Raw genomic sequence first — 23,269 nt, forward strand, 5'->3', positions numbered from 1 at the left:
GTCCGGGAAGATCCCACATGCCGCGGAGCGGCTGGGCCCGTGAGCCATGGCCGCTGAGCCTGCGCATACGGAGCCTGTGCTCTGCAACGGGAGGGGCCACAACAGTGAGAGGCCCGCGTACCGCAAAAAAAAAAAAAAAAGAAACATTGCTAAGAATAGTACAGAAATTCCCATGAACTCTTTACCTAGATTCATCGGTTGTTAACATTTTGCTACATTTGTGTTACACGTTTGAACCTTCTTTTTATGCACCTCCCCCGCACCCTGCCACCAAGTAATTTGCAGACCTAATAATGCTCCTTCATCCAGAAATACTTTATTTTTTTTTTCCCCAAGCACAAAGACTTTCTTTTCACTAAGCACAGGGTATTGGTCAAAATCAGGACATTTAATAACTGAGATAATAGTATTATTGAATGCACATTCCATTCTTAGATTTCTCCAGTTGTCCCAATAATGTGCTTCATATAATGTAGCTATTTCCCTTTTCTGCCCCCCACATCTAATCCAGGATCATGCATTTCACTTAGTTGTGATAACTGTATAGTCTCCTTCAGTCTGGAACAGTTCCTTATCCTGTCTTTGTCTTTCACATCTTGGTATTTTTGAAGAAAGCAGGTTAATTATAGAGTGTACTTCAGTTTGAGTTTTTCTGTTGTTTCCTTATGATTAGATTCAGGCTGTGCATTGTTTTTGTAGGAACACTGCAGAAGCAATGTGTATTCTCAGGGCATCATATCAAGAGGTGTATGAGGTTGGTTTGTCTCATTTTGGTGATGTTAACTTTGATTATTTAGGTGATATTTGCAAGGTTATTTATTGTAAAGTTACTATTTTCCCTTTGTTATTATTTTGTAGGAGATGCTTTGAGATTTTGTGTATAGATGTCTTATTCCTCATCAAACTTTCATCTAGTAATTTAGCATCCATTGATGATTCTTGACTGAATCAGTTATTACTAGGATGGTTGCAAGATGTTGATTTTCTAACTTATTTCTTCTAAGTATATACAGGGAAGAGCTTTCCTTTCTCACCCACTTGTTTATTCATTTATTTTATTAACATGGACTCATAGATTTTTATTTTATTTTGTGACATTCTGTTATTTATTTTGAAGCTCAAATTGTCTTAGATTTGGCTAGTGGGAGCCTCCTTAGGCCATAATTTTGACATGCCCCTATTGTTCTTGGAGCCCTTTCTTACTTTCTGGCATGGCAAGGTGCTCCAGGCTCATCTTGTACTCAGGCTGCCCCAGTCCTGGAATCAGCCATTTCTCCAAGTAGCCATCATTCCTTAGTGGGGAATAAGGTTTATAAACTAAGATCTCTCAGCAAATAGGAGCTAAGAAATATAAACATATATAAATAAATAAACATGTCTATATTTGTGTGTGTGTGTGTATGTGTGTGTGTAACCATGAGTTCATTTTGATACCTTTAATTCCAGTTCAGCACTACAGATCTAGTCTTGCCCTTTCTGTATTTGTAATGCTCTTCTCTAACAGAGAGAATCTGGTTCCCATTATCTCAGCATATGTACTTGTTTGCCCCATGCCATAATCAGAGAAAGTGGTTCTAAACTGCTAACCCATAACATTGCAAAGAAAACTCCTTATAACTAGAGTTCACTATTTGTTTACAGTTTCTTTTTGTCTGTATACTCACAAAATATGAAGTGTTATGTTCAAAAGTTGTTTGGGTTATTTCCTTCCCTTTCCTTCCATCTTTTAATACACTGATTTATTTGATTTACAGTTAGCTTCGTTTGTTTCAGTTTGATTTCCATTTTAGATTTTTTTTTTTTTTTTTTTTTTTTTTGCGGTACACGGGCCTCTCACTGCTGTGGCCTCTCCCGTTGTGGAGCACAGGCTCCGGACGCGCAGGCTCAGCGGCCATGGCTCACGGGCCCAGCCGCTCTGCGGCATGTGGGATCCTCCCGGACCGGGGCATGAACCCGCGTCCCCTGCATTGGCAGGCGGACTCTCAACCACTGCGCCACCAGGGAAGCCTTCCATTTTAGATTTTTTTCCACCTCATCCTTGCTGATTTTATTTTACTTTTTGAGTATATAAAACATGAGTATGGTTCCAAAAGTTAAAGCCATACCAAGAAGTGTTACTACCTAACCCTTCTACTCATTCCTATCCACCCCATGTAGACAACCAATTATTTTTATATATCCTTCCTGTTTCTTTTTATAAAAAAAAAAAAAGCAGGTACATGAGTATTTTCTTATTTTCTCTCACAAAAGGTAGCAAACTAAGTATACTCTTTTGGAATTTGCTTCTATCATTTAGTAGTTCTGGATATCACTCCATGTTTGTAGAAATTTTACTTATTATTTTTTAACAGCTTCATAGTACTCCATTTGTGATGTGTCACAGTGAATTCAAACATTCTCCTAACTTTGGGCATTTAGGTTGTTTCCAGTATTTTGCAGTTTCAGATAATGCTGCAACTAACAGCCTTGTACAAATATATTTTTGTATTATTGGGTATCTTCAAGGAAGATTAAAAGTTTTAACGTTTTAATCATGTGAGCAATAATGTGTAAGTGATTTTATAATAATACTTCAGACTATTTGTCTGCCTGCTCCTATCTTCCCATCTACCGTGATCTTACAAATACATTCAAGGCTGTGGAAGTGAAATACTTTATTGTAATTATATTTCTGTCTGGGAAACCTTGAAATCAGAGAGCTGGAAGTGGCCTTGGAAACATTTTTAGTCTACGTTCAGGTTCATTTTAAGCAGTTGACTTTTCCTTTTACATACTCGTCAATGCTGTTTTGCCACCTAAGTACTCAGACCCAGCTGTTGTAGTAGTTTTCTCTTTTAATTTAATTCATGTTAGATTCCTGTGTCATGCTGTTAACTGGCTGCTCCCTTGGGTTATAGAATGGCAGTAGGATAAGACGGTTATACATAGGATAGAAATAAGGATTTGGGCATCCATTTTCTCCTACAGGTCTCAGCACATTAGTGAGTAGTATAAACTCAGAGGAGCATCTTGGATTCCTAGATAATGCAGCTGGTTGATGACTTCCAGTCTTTTGTTCCAACAAGTGGGCATTGGAGTAGAAGGGAGACCTCCTCCTGCATTGCTAGATAACCAGGTAAAAAGATTGACCACATAGCTTTCCATCAGAAGGGCCATAAAAGGATTACATATGTATTGAGATAACAGATCCCCTCAGCCTGAGGGTGACGGGAGCCTCCAAACAGATCACTTCTGGCCCTTCGATGACTCTTCAGTTTATGTGCATGCACCATACAGATGTTATCATTTTCCATGCACGTCTTGACGTGAAAAAGATTAGGAAAGTTGGCTAGAGCAGTCTCAAGATTAGGCTCTGAGAGCCAAGGATGGTGCCCCTTAAAGAGAACCAGGTAATCCTTATTTATCTTGGGTAAAGAAGAATTGAATTATTTAGAGTAGAATACGGGAATAGTGGTTTTGAGATTTTTGAAGGTCGTTTTTTACAATATAGGACAATATTAGGAGTGATGTTTTGCTCAAGAATTAGGTTGTCTTATGGTAATGACAGCACACCTGGATTTAAACTATTAATGGGATACAGAAAGAGCCAGTCCAAAGGATGATTGCAGCTTAGTTGATGACAGACTGCACTGTTCTTACTGTCTTACTAACCCTGTTGCAGAGGGGATAGTCTAGTCTTTAGATAGTTTTTGATTCCTATGGAGTAGAACCTCTCAAAGGGTCTCATCCTCACTTCTACTAAACAACAATGTCAGTCATTCCCATGAGTCGTTTGACAGGGGTGAACGGTAGATGCTGTATCGCTGATACCCCTCCTTCTACAAGTAGTGTTCTGATTATCTATTGCTGCATAACAAACTATCTTACATCTTAGTGGCTTAAAACAACCGTTTTATTTTTCTTGTCATCTTGTGGGTCAGGAATTCAGGAGGAGCTTGGCTGGGGCTGTCTCAGCTGGCATACCTGAAGCTGGAGCATCCACTTCCGTGATGGCTTCTTAAGTCACATGTCTTGTGCCTCTGCTCCTGCTCTGTTTCTGTCCCTCCCCATCCCCCCATCCCCCATGGTGTCACATTCTGCAAGGTCTCTCTGTGTCGTTTGGGTTTCTCACAGCGTGTTGGTCTCAGGGTGATTAGGCTTCTCGCATGGTGGCTGGCTTCCCCAAGAGCAAGCAATAAAAAGAAGCAGCTGTCAATTTCTTAAAACTCAGACCTGCAAATTGGCACGCAGTCACTTCTGCCATTTTCAGTTAGTCAAGGCACTGCAGAGCCTGCCCAGATTCAAGGAAAGAGGACATAGACCTGCCTCTCAATGGGAGGAGTGGTCATCTTTAATCTATCATAGGGCCATTAAGCAGAAAGGAGAGAATGGTTGTGAGAAATACTGAACTGTGACTTTATCAGAAAACTGATCAGAAATTTACTTATGTAATGACTCAGGAGAGATTAACTCACTGCCAGCCTTGAATAAGAATGGGACTGAAGCCAGAGGAGGAAGGTGGGAAAGCTTCTCATGGGGCAAAGCGGAAAGGCAACTGAGGTAAGCTTTACTTCATAGCTGCCTTCCCTGCCTTGGCCCTGAACTCTTGGTTCCGTGATCTTCTGTGAGCCCCAGCCTGCCGCTTCTGAGCAGTTTGGATTTGGTGCTCATGCTTGGTCTCCTCCTCCTTCAGTATCTGGACCTCCGCTCAGTCTCCTGAGCTCTGCATGGGCTCACTTCTTTAGCCCTGGGCGCTGCCTGTTGCTTTGTATGAGAATTCTCCTGTTGCCCTGCTCCCTGGGAACCCAGCGTGCACTCCCAGAATGAGCCGCAGTGCCGGGGGTGGGAGGTGGCGGTATGGGAACACAGGCAGTGATTTTGGCTACGCTCAGGCTGCTCTGGCACCTCTGGCGGTTGCTTAATATCGCTGGATTTCTTCTTTTCTGGACTACGTGAAGGCTCAGTTCCTGCTTTCTTTATGTGACTTTACCACTCTTTTTCCCCCAGTAATTTCAGAAGATTCAAGTTGAAGATGGAAGAGGCTTCAGAACTTTTAGCATAGAATAGGCTCATGAGTATGTGGTTCAAAGAGCATTTATGGTATAAAGAAGATTATATGCCTTGTTCTAAACATCTAAGAATGTATCAGTTGGAGGGTAAGCTGGGTTAGTCCTGAGTATATTTCTACTTGTATATGTACTGGAATATTTATAGAATTTTTATGATAATTCTGCCCTATCCTCCAATTCCGAGAGGAGTAACACTTTTACTGTTGATACTTCTATGGAGTGTGTGTGTGTGTGTGTGTGTGTGTGTGTGTGTGTGTTTTGAATAACAGCTGCAAATATTTTTCATTGATCATATGTTTACACACCCGTAGAGTTGTAATCTAGGATTTTGGTTTCACTTACCACTTACGCTTAATAATTTAGAATAAGTTTATTTCATTAGGACTTTATAATACCAGTATCTTTAAATTTAAGACATTTAAACTTTATTTTTGTTATAAAAGAAGTAACGCTTTCTGAAAAAATTCAAGCAGTATAGTTGAAAGTAGGTCCATGTGGCTCTAATCCCCCATCCCATTCTTTTTACATGACGGTTAACAGTTGCTATGTACCCTTCTAGACTTCAAGCAGTTTATATACAGGTATATAACGTATACACAGAAACACATAGTACATAATCTTTCTAAAGCAAAAATGACAACCTTCTGGACTTGCTCTGCAACAGTCCGTACCTTCAAATACTGAGTTTGAGTTCCAGTGCTGTCACTTAACTAACTTAGCAAGGTATATAACTTCTCTGTGCCTCAGCTTCCTTATCTATAAAACAGGTCAATAATGGTACACACCTCATTGGACTGTAGAGGATTAAATGAAGTGATATTTATAAAGTGGCACAATAAAGTGCAATAGTGCTTGGCACATGGTATGTACTAGATAAATATTAAATAAAGAACCTGCTCTTTGAAAAAACACGTTATGAATATTTTCTTATGGGTTGCTGGTTTTTTAGTGTGGCACTTTAAAAACGGTGTGTTGTTGGTAGGGGGTGGTATTCTGAGTTTTACTATTGGAGCAGCATGTTTGTCTACAGTGTTTTTTTTTTAAAATAAATTTATTTTATTTTTGGCTGTGTTGGGTCTTTGTTGCTGCACATGGGCTTTCTCTAGTTGCGGCGAGCAGGGTTACCCTTCGTTGCGGGGCGTGGGCTTCCCACTGCAGTGGCTTCTCTTGTTGTGGAGCACGGGCTCTAGGTGCACGGGCTTCGGTAGTTGTGGCTCGTGGGCCCCAGAGTGCAGGCTCAGTAGTTGTGGCGCACGGGCTTAGGTGCTCTGCGGCATGTGGGATCTTCCCGGACCAGGGCTTGAACCTCTGTCCCCTGCATTGGCAGGCGGATTCTTAACCACTGCGCCACTAGGGAAGCCGCTGTACCATGGTTTTGAACAGCGATTCCACACACTTTCTGACCTCGCTGTTGCAGTGAGCTGCTGTTGCTGACAGGCAATGTGCTGGGAATGTGTTTGCCTCTCAAGAGTTGTGGGAGCAGGAAAAAAAAGCTGAAGGTTGTTGATTTAGAAAATTATACTACACTAATAATTAATCTCTTTGTTAAGAAAATTAGGAGGAGAGTGGAGTTGGAAGAATTTTATCTATAGGGAATTATATGATTATTTAATCTATTTTTTGCTTTGTGTTCTTTGAATAATTTTATAATTAGAGGGGACATGCTCATCACCTAGTTTTTATTCTACAGTGAAGACATAGACTCAGAATAGTAGTGATGTTCTCAGTTCTATAGCTAGTAATGATAGGGCCAGGACTAGAATCCTAGTCATTGGATCCTCACCTTTCTGAATTCTTAAGAAGCTCAAGAGCCTCTCTGCCAGTTGAAGCAACTATTGAATAATGGATGCGCTATAAATGGCTTGCCTGTCAGTGCTGAGTGCTTGAACTATTTTGCCTGTAGAGACAGTGACCAAGTTGTATCGTAAGCACTAGTGCATGGTGTTTTATAAAAAATTTAGAACTTAAGGAGAATTGTTGATGGGCCTTGAATACCAAATGTATTCTATCTTATTAGGTTCTATGTAGTGAATAATAAGGCTATTGAAGATCAGTGGGAAGAAATTTATATTCGCTGTGGATACCATTTTGCCTTCTGAACACAACCTAGATATTCGTGTGTAAATAGGCCCCTTTAAGCCCAGAACTCCCTAGTTTTCTTTTTTTTTTTCCCATTTATTTTATTTATTTATTTTTGGCTGTACTGGGTCTTTGTTGCTGCACGTGGGCTTTCCGTAGTTGTGGCGAGTGGGGGCTACTCTTAGTTGCGGTGCCCGGGCTTCTCATTGCGGTGGCTTCACGTGTTGCAGAGCACGGGCTCTAGGCGCGCGGGCTTCAGTAGTTGTGGCTCACGGGCTTAGTTGCTCCGCAGCATGTGGGATCTTCCCGGACCAGGGCTTGAACCTGTGTTCCCTGCATTGGCAGGTGGATTCTTAACCACTGCGCCACCAGGGAAGTCCCCTAGAACTCCCTAGTTTTCTGCCCTTCTTGTCTCTTGGTAAAGGAGCAGACTGTTCTTTCCTGCATAGGAGTAGCAGGGAGTAAAACCACTTTGGTTTGTAGATCAGTTGGATGCCTTCCCTCTGCCTTTGTGCTCCATCAGTTGTCCCTTCCTAGTTTCCAGGAGGGTTAAGGCTTTTGGGGGCTTTAGGAAGAAGACATGAATGCGAGCGTGTTTTAGAGGCTGGGCCTACTTCACCTGTCTCCCTTGCCCAACCTGTGTCAGAGCTTCTATCTTGTGGGAAATGGCCCTAGCTTAGGAGAGGATCGACATTCTCCACTCCCCGCAAAGGGGTGCTGCTGCCAACTTGCAGAGCTCGTGGCTGAGGGTAAGGACAGGGCCAGAGGAGAGTTCTGAGGCTACAGCAGCAGGAGGAGAGTGAAGGGAGCTGGATAGTACCAGCCCCCCAGGCTGAGATGCCCAGGAGCTGTGAGAGGAAACCCGAGCTCGGGGTTGGAAGAATCTAAGCGTATGGGACAGATTGCTGGAGGAGAGTAACTTTGAGGAAATTTCATAATCTGAGTGAAAGAGGAGCAGACTTCTGTTTATGACATCCAGTGACCCTGCTGCGGCCACGTGTAACAGTGTGAGAAATATACTGCATGCCTTCCCTGCCATGATGTCACCTTGAAGTGTAATTAGGCATAATAAAAAGAGCCCTTATAAATTTTCAGACTTATCTTTTTGAACTCCTACAAGTTTCCAACCTTATTAACCTCTTTCTCTCAAGTACCGGCATTTAAGATTTAAAAAATAAAAACCCTTCATTTTAATATTTTTATGTTCTGCTGAATAGATAGTATATTTATAGCTTAAAAACATTTTTATTGACTGTGTATGGTTTTGTTTTATACACACACACATGCACGCACACGATATAGTCTATCCGTTTTGTTATGCTTTTTGTACAGTTTTATAAAATAGCCTGCAAACCTCTAATGCAGTTTCCATGGGAAATGTATTCACCCTACAGATAAACTTGAAACCCATCTGTCTATAAACTGAGACTACCTTTTATAATAAAGTGTGATTAACGTGATTAAAATAAATGCATTTAAGATTACTGCAGGTATTCTTTTACTCATGCTATGACCTGTTCTATTTGTAGCAATAATTGAGAGTTTAATTTAAAGCCAGTATTTTTCCTTCTATTTTCTAATTGTCTTGGGTACTTTAAAGGTTTATAATTTGGATAAGGTATATATACACAGAGTGAATATTCCCCAAAGCAGTGTAATAAGTGGCTTCAGAATGCCCCATAATACCCTTTTCTCTGTAGTTTCCTAGCCTTCAAATGTTCTTCTGGTGTGAAACTATTAAGCCCTCAGAGAGTACCGTCATTTAAATAGCCAAGACCAACTGTCTTATCACACGTTAAGTCTTAACTTTCTTATTGTAAATATTCATGATAAAAGAAATTTGATTTCTTAACTTAGAAAGTGAGGGCTTTTCTGAGATTTAGTAAAAGGCACAGTCACTTCTTTCCGATGTTTTTGAAAGTCAATACTATTTTATTTCCTTTTATTCTTTCTCCTCATCCCTATCTTAAGAACCTATTTATTTAATCAAGGTATAATTCACATAACGTAGTATTATTTACTTATTTATTTATTTATGTACATGCCATGCGGCTTGTGGGATCTTTAGTTCCCCAACCAGGGATCGAACCTGGGCTCTTGGCAGTGAAAGCACCGAGTCCCAACCACTGGACTGCCAAGGAATTCCCCAAATTAACCATTTTAAAGTGAATAATTCAATTCAGTGCATTTAGTACATCTACAACTACCACCTCTATCTTGTTCCAAGACATTTCATCACCCCAAAATAAACCCTGTGCCTATTAGGCAGTTATTCCCCATTTCTTCCCCTCAGGCTTAGGGTATCTTTTTGAAAATCTGAAATTAAGAAATTAAAGAACTGATAAAACTTTATGAGGTAATTGAGATTTTATAAGACTAGATTTAGAGTACACTGTTCTAATTCAGTAACATGAAGAAATGCATCTAATATACTGATAGTGGAAAAATTAGATCACAAAATTGTATGTACTTTTTGTCCATACACACACTTTACAGCCATCGGGGGAAAAATGAACATTTGGTAGGAAACACACCAGAGTAACAGTGATTTTGTTCTAGATTTTTTTTCCCCCCTCATTCAAAGGAGGGGGGGAAATCTTCCCATAATTACACAAAAAACAAAAACCTGTAAATGACTAAAAACTTGGGCCTAAACTCACTATTACAACATAATTACTTATTTCAGGTTAATATTAAACTTCTTCCAGATTGAGTACAGTGTTTCTTAGTATTTACTAAAAGAAAAAGGTTTGCTGGAGGAATAAAACTATATAATATTTGTAGTTTTTTAATCCTTCAAGTTATATCGCAGACCAGGAATATCTGTTTCAAGTAAACTGTGTTCTAATTTATTTTTCCCTTTAAAAATATACTCTATAGGACTTTCTTTTCAAACTATAAAGATGTCATATTTTTGTTGATACAAATCAAATACCACAGGGGTGTACAAATAAAAAGCCAACAGTTTCCCCTTACAATAGTCTTCTCATGTACTTGCCTAAAATAATTGCTGTTAGCAGTTTGGCATTCTTCTTATTCGCCTTTGTCATGTGACTTACATGCACATATAATAAAATTGGACCCAACTGAGTAAAAAACTAAAATGCCTTCAGGGTGGCCCTAGCAGTTAATGTAATGCCCTAAGGAAAGGTAAGGCCCTTGGCTAACTGGAAGGGGATTTTTGCCACTGAAAGTTTTCTCATTCAAAAATAGTTAGAGCCCTGTGCTGGGCAGAAAGGCAGAGGCCCTTGGGCAGTATATCACTGTACTCTCCTATTCTTCCTTGCCTTCTCCTCCCCTCCCAAATGTAGAATGAATGTATGTCAAAGATTTATTTAACTCATTAATAAGGGAACCAGCAGGATGGTAGAGCTGATTCCAAGAGCATTTGAGGAATTGAGTGAATGCAGACACTGAAGAGTGAATGTTGAAGTAAATTGCTAGGCTAGATATAAAACCCATTAATGTCCTGCAGGGTAGTAAAACCATAGGCCTTGGAGTCTGCCAGACAGATATTATCTCTACCAAATAAAAATCTACAAGTTCACTTGTAACTTCATAGAGTTTGGGTCCTAATCAATAGTAAACAGCAGGTCAGACAATGGTATTATAATGAAATATCTTTGGGATATTCATGATACAATGTGTTTTATTATACATTGAAAGGGCTTATAGTTCTTGATTCACTTTATTTCCAGTTTTGGCTAATTTTTCTTAACAATGAGAAAGGCCGATTGTGATGTATGATTAGACAGGACCAATATAGCATAGTAGGGATCAGATCTTGGAAGAGCTTCGTATCTTAAACTAAGAAATTTAAACTTTGTTTCAACAACTGTTCATTGAGCATATACTGTGTGCCAGGCAGTGGACTTATTATAATCCTGAGTGTGTGGATGTGCTGCGGTGCCCCTCTCATGGCCCCTAGGAGGCTGACTAGTGGTTCTCAAGTGGTTGTACTAGGGAGTCACCTGGGAAGTTGCTTTTGTCAAAATAGACATGTTCTTTTGTCCTTCTGTACCCACCCCAGTGTAGATGTCTCTGCCTGAGTAGAACATACGTGTTTTGAAAAAACTTGTTCCGGGTGATTTTTATATCCCTTCCCTTTTAAAATCATTGTTATGTTTATTGGGCTTAAAATTGAATAAGTAAACAGCAAGCAAGATTGTAATCAGTATTTTAGAAGTTTTCATACCCCTTTTTGCCTGCCGCGTCCCTATATTACTCAAACTAAAGTAATTAATGTCCTGATTATACCCTCAGCAAGAACTACATGCAGTTATCATATTTAGAATTATATTTAATGCATTTGAGACATTAATTTGGGAAGAACTGGGCTTAGTCTTCCGAATTGTATCCTTAGGTTATGCCTCTCACTAAATAAACTAAAAGAGTTGTCATTTATACTAGTATATGATCTGTATGGTAAAGACATGTGATTTAAAAATTAGACTTAAAAATGGTTTTTATAAAATCTTCTTTTTTTTTTAATGTTTTGTCTTTTTATTTATTTTTTGGCTGCGCCATGCGGCATGTGGGATCTTAGTTCCCCAACCAGGGATGGAACCCGTGCCCCCTGCATTGGGAACGTGGAGTCTTAACCACTGGACTGCCAGGGAATTCCTTAAAAATGCTTTTGATGAGAAAATAGACTGTCCTTAACTTGTCAGAGACTGTTGGAAAAAAAAAAAAGGAATAAGTAATGAAGGAGAAAAGTGTTTAACCTGTGGTTAAACTATTTGAGTTGAGTCCGCAATTAATATGAGCAGTTGTTGTGGACATGCGTTTAGATTCTTTCAGTATAACGTTAATTAGGCAGCCGTTTTGTGTAAATGCACTCACAAAGCAAGGATTTGTGATTTCAGTACACCTAAGCAGCCATGGAATTTGTAACTTAATCACAGGATGTGGTATTACAGATTAGGGGAGAAACTGGGAAATAACGTGATACAATTGGCATATTGTGTATTTTTCTTTTTATTAGTGTGCCGGTCCAACAAAAGCCCCTGGGTCTGTTTGACTTGTTCAAGTGTCCACTGTGGAAGGTAGGTGACATGCTTATTACTTCACTACCCAACTTGCTTTTTTCAGTTTACCTTTAAGCTTTATGTCAAAGTTTTATTGATTTGGATTTATTTAGCACCGTTGTTTAATTATAGCGTGTACGTAATTCTCTGTGGGGCTTCTTCCCTCTCCTAATAGAATCCCTTTGTTCAGTGATGGAACTGGGGAAAATCTAGGGGGGAAAACCCCTTTCTATTGATACTCAGAAGAATTAATTTGATGATCAAGACAATCTACTAGTAATATTTGATTGACATGTGGCCAATTTTGTTTCACCTGTTACCTACTCTTCCCTACCTTTACTGACTTTTGAATCAAATCCCAGATATCACATCATTCTTCTGAAAACAAAACAGATAAAGGAATTCCCTCAAAAATGGTCTCACTGTGGAGTTCATTATTTATGCTAAGATGTACCAAATATATCATTGTTCCGTTAAGACATTTTTGCATTCTAGGAACTTAACACTCCCAAACCCAGTTCAAGCCTGAGCATTTCCTCCCAGTTCTTGGCTTCAAAATGATGTTACTTAAATACTTTAGTAACTCTTTCTTCTAGCACAAACTCAAATAAATATCAAACTGTGTGTGTCTGGTAGTAGCACATTTATTTCTGTGGCTCTTTTAGCTTAGAAAATCTGCTTTGAATTTACTTCAGAAGTTAGTAGCTTAGCAGCAAGGAGGTGGGAAATCATACTGAGTCACACAGGCTGAAATCTATATTGTATTTATTTGGACAGTTTCCCCATCGTTATTCGTAAACCCTCATTGCATGAAGAGAGCATCTTTGTTCAGTTAACTTTTGATTTTTCACATTTTCAGTCCTGGAATTGAGTCTATTTTTCCATGTACACTTAAGAGTACTTTTGGAAAATGTTAACTGCATATCTTAATTGTGGTTATTGTGGTTTTGAAATCTCTAGGATTTGGGGAACCTGAAAATACTTTGTACAGATAACATTTTTTTTAAAAAAGAAGAAAAGTAGAAGCACTTAAATTCTGCACTTGAAGAGACAGATTCCTCTCCTAGATTTTGAGAGGTGAGAATTATAATGCAATAAAATTTATATAGTTCTATCCTCCAGTTGTCTCATAGTGCTTTACAGCCTAAATCTGGAAGGTCATATGTCAACAAAAAGACCTGACATACTCTCAAAAAGTGGAGACGTTAGTGTTCTTAACAGCAAGCAACAAACAGTTCTCTAAGTAGGTATTGGAAAAATAAATTGAAAATTTTCTAGGCTCTGTAGGTAGTATGTTTCCAATTGTAAGCAATCTTAAATTTGGAAATCTGACATGGTTTCAGAGAAATATAATTAAGTAGATTACACAGATAATGAGAGTAACCTGCATTTGGATCTTCATTTTTACCTAGCTGATTGGCTAATTTTCTTTTGCCATGTAATCCTGGGTGTTGATTGCCAAGAATGACGATTTTCTTGGTAATTTAGACCACTTGTCTTTAGGGGAGTCTTAAACTGAATATTCTTTCAAACTAGGAAATGTACTTTATCAGTAGTATATTTGAGTTATATATTGTATTGGTCTTCATGACACCATCCCTTTTATTTTTCCTATTTTTTGTGATTGTTGTTAAAAAATCTGTGACAAGTATATGGACACTTTTCCTTTTTAGACCAAATTGGTTAAAATCTAAAACTAGATGAGGGAAATATTTATTTTTATGTGGTAGTTTATACATGACTGTTAACTTCTGACATGTATTTGAATATTAGCCAAAACATTGCTAATCTTAATGTTAGCAGTAATACACTTCTTACTTTATCACTGACATTTATTACAGTAACCATGGAAATATCTAGTACATTTGGAGGCTACAGTATGGTGGCTAAAGGAACTATATGCACTATTCATTCATTCATGCATTCTGAGCCATGGGTTATTTAATCACCTAACAACCCATGAGATATAAGTACCATTATCTCTGTTTTATCGACGAGAAAACAGAAGTAGAGAGGTTAAGTAACTCACCCAAGCTCACCAGGCCATTATGTGATAACGCCTGCTAAAACCCAGGCTGTCTAATTTTTGAGTTTATACCTTTTTTTTTTTTTTTTTTTTTGCGGTATGCGGGCCTCTCATTGTTGTGGCCTCTTCCATTGCGGAGCACAGGCTCCGGATGTGCAGCCTCAGCGGCCATGGCTCACGGGCCCAGCCGCTCCATGGCATGTGGGATCTTCCCGGACCGGGGCACGAACTCGTGTCCCCTGCATCGGCAGGCAGACTCTTAACCACTGTGCCACCAGGGAAGCCCTGAGTTTATACTCTTAATCATTATTTTTATTTTAACTCAGCCATATATACAATGGAATTAAAAATTCAGTTTAGTCCACTTTTGTGAACAGAAGACCCTACACACAAGTCTTGGTTATGTTTATTACAGTGAAAAAAAGGGGGGGAAACGTGATCAAACTCTGAGTTGAGGTTAGTAGTGCCTCTGATGCTTCCAGGTTTCCTGGGGTAGAGAGGCCAGGCTTGGAGTTGATCCTCCTTACTTACCACAAACTATCCTACTTTCCCCAAGGTAAGTGTTGCTCCTTGTGTAGTTAAGGCACATCATGACAAAAATGTCACCGTAACTCTCTGAGAAGGTTTACTTTGGCACTATTTAACCGACATTTGTTTTGACTGTTCTGAGTTTACAATTAGGCCTTACTTTCTATAAATTGGCAGCTTTCTAGGAACTGGGAAGTTTTTGTTTTATGAGGGTCTTCAAGTAGTGGTCAGTTATGGCCTTGTACAGTATTTAGGTGAAGGTGTAGATGAACCCTTATTTCAGTTTCATTTTGCTTTTTGTGATAAAATGACTTATTAAATCTGAGTTGGAAAGTGTTAGAAAATTTTTCTGACTGTAGTCAGCCTTTGATTATCTTTGCCCATGTAGGAAGAAATTACAGTTTATATAAGCTTAAGATAATTTCTGTTTTGTTTGGATTTCTTTTAAACAAACCTATTTCCATATTAGTGGAATGATTATTCAGGCATTCAAATGAAAGATCTGAAGCCATATTGATGAGAAAGAGATGGGAGATTATCCTGTTTCCATATCTGACTCTCATATTTTATATTAAGCAGCAACCTAAGCAGAGCCTATGGCCCTGTGGGCAGTGATTGAGTAATTTAGTTTGCAAAGCTTGTCTTTGATAATAGCTGAGTTGGGAGTTAGCGGCCTAAGAAAACTTAAAAAAAAAGAAAAAGGCTATATAGCAGAATTATCAGCAAAGGAGTTGATAAGTGATAATCTCAATGGTATTGAAACTGGTTTGCATAGATAACACCTTTCCTTGCCTGGTCCTAGTCTTGTGTACAATAATAAGTTGACTGTATTTGATTGCAAAAAAGCATATTTTCAGTACTCAGCTTAATAAATCACTAAGTGATGAATGCTCTTACAGGATTGAATGCTCTTTATTAGAAGGAATTCTTTCTTATTCTGATTTGATAACCATCTAATTTTATTATCATCTGCTACTTTAACTTCCCAAGCAATATTTAGATTAAAATACATTTTCATTTGATTTTTGTAAGGTATGTGAATGGCCATGCAAAAAAACATTATGAAGATGCACAAATACCCTTAACCAACCATAAGAAATCAGAAAAGCAAGAAAAAGCTCAGCACACAGTATGTATGGATTGCAGTAGCTACAGTACATACTGGTAAGTATTAATATTATCTGAAAATGCTATTCCTTTACTATGTGTGTGCAGGCGTTTTCTCGTCTTCCTCACTCTCTCCCCTCCCCCCAGTCTCTAAGCCAGTGGGGACTGCCATTACTGCCTTTTAGTCCTGTTGGAATTCACAGAGGACTGGGGGCTATCAGGAATGCTTGTCCTTATTCATTCAGATGTAAATTTAAATTGCCCTTTCAACCTCTTCGTCTCCTCTTCTTTCCCATCCCACTAAGCTTCAGGGAAATGAAAAGTATTTGTTGTTGTTCATTATAATTCCTTTTCTTTTTTTGTTTTTAATTGAAGAATAATATGATATTATTATTATAATATGATAAAAACCCACATTCCTACTGTCCAGTTAAGGTTTTGTTATATAATCTTTAACTTCTTTGTTTAAAAAATTATTTTGACAGTCTCCCCTGTCCCAACACAGTTCCACTCTCCTCTTCTACTCTGTAGATAAACATCAAGAATTTTGTGTGTAGCCTTTCAAGCTAATTTTTTTTTAAGTGTCACATCCTTTAAAAGGGTATTGGAGGCCCTGTTCTCTCTTTGTAATATACTATACATGTCTGTTTCATGTAAACGACAATGAAGTAAGAATTTTTCTGACTACTTTGAACAGGTTATTCAGGTTACAAGTGATGTTTAACAATCCATATGCATTCAGTATGCTCAGAGTCAGTGTATTTTACAGTTTTAACTTTGGCGTGAAGCAAATTTCTTTCCTTGACTAGTAAATTATGAATAATTCTTTATGGTTTTAATCATTTTACTGAATTCAAAAGGTTTCTGACATTGAAAGGAAAAAAAAAGCCATCTAAAGGAGCCCTTGTATTTTTGTTTTTGTTTTTGCCATATAGCCCTCGAATGTTACTTGAAGGCAATACTGGGCAGGGATGGGGATTTAAAGTCCAAATATTGGTTTTGATTCACACTTTCTACTGAAGTTGTGTGCTAATCCTTTCTACATTATCCTTAGCTGCTTATTGTATTGTAGAAAGGTGTCCCATCAAAAGGAAGAAAAAAAGGTCAGTGGCCTACCAAGTTTACATTTTTACAGGTTTAACATTATTACACTGTGGCTATTGAATAAAACATTGTAAGGTTTAGTCCTGTAGAGCACTAGTATTTCAGTGATCCTTTGTGTGGAAGATGTCTGGACATGGAAGAGAGACAAACTAGAGGTACATGAAGACATCAGTAAAAGTGAAAATCTTGGGAAGATTTTCTGAGCCTAGTGCCGAGTTTATTATTATTTGCTCTCATAAAACACCCCTTCCTACAAAAATTAAGTATTAGCCAAGCTGTTAACGTGTTTTCATTAGTTTCCCCCCCTTTCCCTGAGGACACTTATATACTAGAATGACATAGCTATCTAATTGACAGAACCATGTGTTTCTGTAAGGTCGTAAGTATTTCTCTTTAAACAGCAGGAATTAAGATCATTCTTGAGGTATCTGTCTCACAGTCATCATTGCAGGTCATGTCAACCTGTATGCACCAGATGTTGAAAACGTTCATTCTTCTTGATTTTTAGTTAGCAATGTGCATGAAATATTTAATGGGGAAATATGGAAATACAATTAAATCTCTGTGTGCAGTGGGTTTTCTCGCTGTTGGTAAGATTATGAGGAAAAAGTAACTCTTTGAGGAAATTTAAAGAATTATCTTGGAATTTTCCTAATGGAGTGGAATTATATTCGTAGGTCTCTTTAAAAATATAGACTATATACTTTAATGTCTTTGTATATTGCATTTTAGAGGAATACCTTTATTAACTAGGACTGGAATTTAATTTGCTTTATATTGGTATAGTATGCTAAAGTACAAGTCATTTCACGGCTGAATTGGAATTAAATGGCAGATCTTGGACCTTGGGGGAATATACACCGTGGCAGGGGTTTCTTGGCCAGTTGCCAGTCTTTTGTGTGAAGTTATACAGAGCCGCAAGTGTGTGGACTCCAAGAGCTTCTGAAATGCAGGAAGGGAGCTGCAGCTGGTCACATAACCATCTCATTTGTGGGTTTAGAACAAAATGCCAGGGAATCATCCTGTAGCATTATACTGACAGCCTAAAAGGAAACTGTGCTAGTAGTAAGCTGATGAAGCTGTAGTTTAAATTAACATTTTCCCCACACCTCACTATGATTAAGAAACAAAAAAGGATTTCTTCTTCTGTATGTGGTGTGTGTGTGTGTTATTTTCCAGTGCACCTTAGTAATTTCACATCAGTTTGTAGATTTTCCTTGTATATAAATTTCTTGTGGTTACACTAATTGGTTTACTTTAGAGGTGTATTAGGTTTAACCTATTTGATTATTAATTATTATGCTTGTAGTCAAAATATTTTGACTATAGCTAATGTTAAGGCGGCTTTTCCATGTGCTCTGTCCTCTGAAGAAGTTGAAACATGCTCCGAGGCTTACAGTTTTTCTATCCTTACTTTCCCTTTTCCAAGAGTCCCTGCCTTTGTCCTGTCTTTGCATATCCTTTATGAGGTTATCATTGAGCACTCCCCCCCCCTCCCCCAAGTAACTCCAATTGTAGCTGGATGTAATCTCCCCTAAACTCACAGTCCTTGGGATACTTATAATTTCCTGCTGCATGTTAGTTATTTGTAAATGTCCTTGGGGACTGCAGGAACCGTATGTCAGATCTTTGTATTGTCCACAGTACTCAGTGTCTTGGTGCCGAGTAAGCAGTAGATGTTTGAAAGACTGAATTTTGTTAACTATTTTCCAAAAATGGGGAAGGTTATACCAAATCTATACTATTGTGCCCTCCTGATACTTTTGGAGGACTGAAGAGCTGCAGAACCCTTTTCCTGAAAAAGACTCAAATCACAGCCTATGTGAGCTATTCCATTTACCTCCCGAGAGGGACACCCTTGCAGAGCAGGTCCTTTCACTTCTGATATAAACTGGGCGTCCAGGAGAAGCACATATTAACCAAGCAGAACATAAAACGGGTCATTATTTCAAAAGAGGGAGAGAATCATTTTGGTTTGACACAAACCCACTCCTTTAGGAGACAAATGAAGATTTTAATAAAAATGAAAATCTTAAGATTTTCACACAAGGGCAGGTGTTCAGATTATTGTGTGTGTGTTCAGTAATATTTCCTTTCCTCCTACCCCAAATTCCCTCCCCCAGTTCATACAAATGGAATTGTATGTGGTATACATTATTGTATCAAAAAAGTAAAACTGATTGAGAAGAAACAAAGATTAAAATTAGAAACTTTTTTTTTTTATTATTATTTTTGTGGTACGCGGGCCTCTCACTGTTGTGGCGCCGTGCGGAGCACAGGCTCCGGACGCGCAGACTCAGCGGCCATGGCTCACGGCCCCAGCCGCTCCGCGGCACGTGGGATCTTCTCGGACCAGGGAACGAACCTGTGTCCTCTGCATCGGCAGGCAGACTCTCAACCACTGCGCCACCAGGGAAGCCCTAAAATTAGGACCTTTTATTTGAGTTATTATGTAGATAGACATTTGGAGTTAATAGATTTAAAATACTGAACGTATAACTTTTGACATCTGACATAGTCTTGTCAACTTATCAACAATAGCTGAATTTCTGAGAATTCAAAAGTATGAAAGGAGTATTAAAACTAAATTACTAGAATTTTTCCTTCCTGGTAGAGTAGTGTTTTAAAGCACTCCTTCAAACAAAGAAATATTATGAAATGTGAATCAATTCATTTGTCTAGAAGAAAGACTTGTATTTTAGATTTTAAACACCTATAATAAATAGCAGTTTTAATTAAAACTAATAAAAATAAAGCTTTTATTTGTGGGTTTAAATGGATGCTGAATCATTTTCAAAGGCAGTTGTGATTAAAAATTAAAAAGGGGAAGATCTTTTGTTGACTATCCTTATAAACTTTTGGGGCACAAATTTTCAGTGTTGTAAAGATTAGAGAACAGGAAGAATTCTGTTGATTTAAAAACAATATTTTGAAGTTTTATTAAAAAGAAACTTTTTAGCACGTGGTCTGAAAACAAAAGGCTCCTTCTTAATAAGCTGGTACTTTTCTGCTTTTAACAAAGGAAATGAGTTTTCTCTGCAGGTATTCTAATTTTCCAAAATTGGCTTAGTTGATGGCCACGCATTAGAATTGAATAAAAGAGAATTTAAAAATAAGCTTGCTTTCTAAAAGAGTTCTTTGGATTTAACTTTTCTTGGTTTGAAATAGATGAAGTCACTGGAATACCAGCTTTTTTTGTTTTCTTTTGTTTTTTGTTTTCTGTAACTATATCTGTCACTTATAATAAAGCTGGAGGTCAAAGTTTACTCTAGGTGTCATATTATGATGTTATCTATTATACAAGGGAATGAAAAGGAATTTAAAACTTAATGATCGATTTGCCATTGCCCTTTCTTGAGAGGGGTACTTTTTGCATTAAAGTTTTTTGATTTTGTTTCTTTGGTATTAGTATTATACATGACTTACTGTATAAAGATTGCCTTATAGCCAGTAGATTAAAGGACTTGTTCCTTTACTGTTGCGTAAAAAATACAGGTTCATTTGTATGATGATTGCTTCTTGTTTCACGTGGGTGAAGAATGATTTGGTCTGGGAATATTTTCTTAGTGCTTCAAGAATATGATGTGGAGACTTATGACTTGGGTAGCTTCAATAGCACTTACAACAGGAATGGAAAAAGCTTTAGAATTTTAAAGCTGAGAAAGAGAGAGAGATTTTCTGTGTTTTGAGTGTGACACCTGCACCATATAATATGGTAGCAGTTGAGCAATTAAAAGTGGCTAGTGGGACTGAGGAATTGAATGTTTTATTTTATTTTAATGATTATGTTTAAATTGCCACATGTACTGGTAGCTACTATATCAGACAGTGTAGCCTCACACTTAAAATTTAACATTGAGTATATTAATATTATGAAACTTTAAAAACCTTAAGACAAAAATCTGATAGAAACTCCAAAAAGAAAATAAGTCAATTTCACTAACTAAAATAGTTGTAAATAAGTATAACTTAAAGCAAATCTAACCCAGTAAAATGTGTCAAAAAGAAAAATTATATAATTACTGAGTTAATTTCACTAGTCTGCCAACATATTCATTGTAAAGGGAATCCCAGATGATTGTATCATTAGAAGCAAAAATACATTTATAAATAAGCCATTTCTGATTTTTAAAAAACTAGTAACATTGAAATAAAAGGAAACTATTAAAATATGATAGTTCCCCCCAAAGAAAGCAAACAACATATGCAAATTGATGAAATACTAAAGCTATTTCCATTAACATCAGAAACAAGACAAATACTTCCTATCATCATTTACATCATCGTCACTATTATTAAACATTGCTTTGGCAGTTCTATCCATTGAAATAAGACAGAATAAATTGTTGGTATAAATATTAGAAAAGAACAAATTATTTCTGCTTTCAAATTATATAATGCTGAGAAAACTTAGGGAGACTTTAGTAGAAAACAAGAAGTAGAATTACTAATTAATTTTGAGATGATGATACATAATAAATATGCAAAAACTAATAGCTTTCTCTTCATTAGCAGTCATTAGTTAAAAATGGAAATGACCAAACAAAAAAACAAACATTCAACATAGTGACCAAAACTATAAACTAAATCTAGGAATAAGTATTACAGAAAGATACAAAGCAAATATATGGATCCTTTGTGAAGAAAACTTGACATTGTAAACAGTTCCTTTCCCCCTCAAATTTTTACCTTCAAAAGTTTTCCTGGAGACAGGGTCTGATGAACATGATGGTCCTCGAACATAATGTGCACAACATCCAAAAAAATCAAAATAGTGGATATGTTGCTTTTATTCAATACATAAATATTCATTGAGAACCAGCTGTATGTTAGGAACCTACTCTTTAGTGCAGTGGTCTCTAAAATAATGCACTTGAAGGTACGGGAGGAAAATAGCAGAACTTTTATTAAAACTTTTTATCTGGCAAAAATAAAATCATTGGCAAATATTTAAAATACCTACTGCCAGTGGTCTGTAGACTAGGTGGTTATGTGTCATGAACCACACACGGAGTGTCCTGAATCAGCTTCACGTGTGGCGTCCTCGCCCTTGTTCACTTTTAGCATTGTGCAGTATGTTAATGGTTTTTGTCTGCCTAGTTACATGGGTTTATTTAATTTTACCAAGAATCAACCCTCTTCAAATGGATACACATTTTAAAAGATTTTTTTATGAGAAAAAGTCCTCCAAGATAATAACAGTAACAATAGTAAGACAAATACTGGTGAACAAGGAAAAGGTAAGCTGACATACACTCCTACTCTGAGCTCATCAAGTACATTACAAAGTAAAAATATTGGCTATCTAATAAAAACACAGACTAATCAGATCTGATAAATTGGACAAAAAGTTTGAGACTGTGTGAAGTATGAATTTATATCCATTATCATTAATGTCAAACCTCACCCTATGTATATATTGTACTTTGAGATACTAGTTTAATAATGGTATGAAGACATTTAAAAAGTTTATTTCATCTCTAGCTCATTCTTCTAAAATTTTTCTTTTTTTATACTATATGCATATTAATTTAGATTTACTTGCATATATAATTAGTACAAGTGTGTAAATGTGTTGGGGGTGATGGATGCTCAGTTTTGTGGCTTATTTTTTATCTGATTAGGAGCCATTGAAAATAATTTGAAGATTTCGTCTTAGTGGCCTGGTGTTTTTCCTTTTATAATTAGAGAGGGCATGAGGCACAGGCTGGAAATAGGAAGGAAACAAGTGTTTCTAAAGTTAGAATTTTTAAAAGGAGGTAAAAACCCACATTAAATTTTAGGACGAGAAAATAATTGAGCCATGCTGCATGTTTTAATTTTTGGAGAATGGGGAAAAAGTACAGATAGGGATGAACATGTAAGGAATATTTTTTGCTGTTAAACAAGTGAATAGTGCTACAGGGAAAATACTGAGGGAGGGTAAGGGAGTTGGTGGTGTATGGAATGAAAGCTTAAATCTAAACATAAAGCAGGTAACACTGAAGTGAAAGGGAAGATTGGGAGGGAAAGATGAGAGAGAAGAAAATGTAGGTAAGGTCGACATTGCAGGGACCATCAAATACTATAGTTTAATTCGGCTACAGATATCTATGTGTTTGAAAGTCACTGTATTTGGGTGGGGCAGAGGGGGATATCATACTAAAGGAAATAACCAAGGTTTAGAATAAAATATTAGTTGAGATGGAGGAGGAAAAAGATGGGTTTGGGGGAGATTATAGAGAGAAAAATATTTAGAAAGGATTAGGCATGATTAGATGCTAGAAATTAGAAAAAAAATCACAATCTTAAAAATGTACACATAAGGAATCAATGTAATGAAGAAATTGGACAATTTTGCTATTTATTAG

At 37.4% G+C, this 23,269-nt stretch overlaps 1 protein-coding gene across 4 annotated transcripts in view; it reads left to right on the top strand.

Annotated features, from left to right (window-relative positions):
* The window catches only part of USP3 (ubiquitin specific peptidase 3), a 195,717-nt gene that overhangs the window by 118,814 nt on the left and 53,634 nt on the right, over nucleotides 1–23,269 (top strand). For 3 of the 4 annotated variants that reach the window (XM_027123239.1, XM_027123237.1, XM_027123238.1), the window contains 2 exons: nucleotides 12,112–12,172; nucleotides 15,741–15,872. In XM_027123239.1, coding sequence (XP_026979040.1) covers nucleotides 15,844–15,872 — 29 coding nt within the window. In that variant the 5' untranslated portion in view covers nucleotides 12,112–12,172; nucleotides 15,741–15,843. Of the gene's footprint in view, nucleotides 1–12,111; nucleotides 12,173–13,114; nucleotides 13,232–15,740; nucleotides 15,873–23,269 lie in introns of all 4 variants that reach the window. The other variant, XM_027123240.1, reaches the window with a different exon arrangement.

Source organism: Aethalodelphis obliquidens, unplaced genomic scaffold (assembly GCF_003676395.1).
Source record: "Aethalodelphis obliquidens isolate GAN/ISIS:26980383/991018 unplaced genomic scaffold, ASM367639v1 scaffold26, whole genome shotgun sequence".
NCBI classification, from domain to species: Eukaryota; Metazoa; Chordata; class Mammalia; order Artiodactyla; family Delphinidae; genus Aethalodelphis; species Aethalodelphis obliquidens.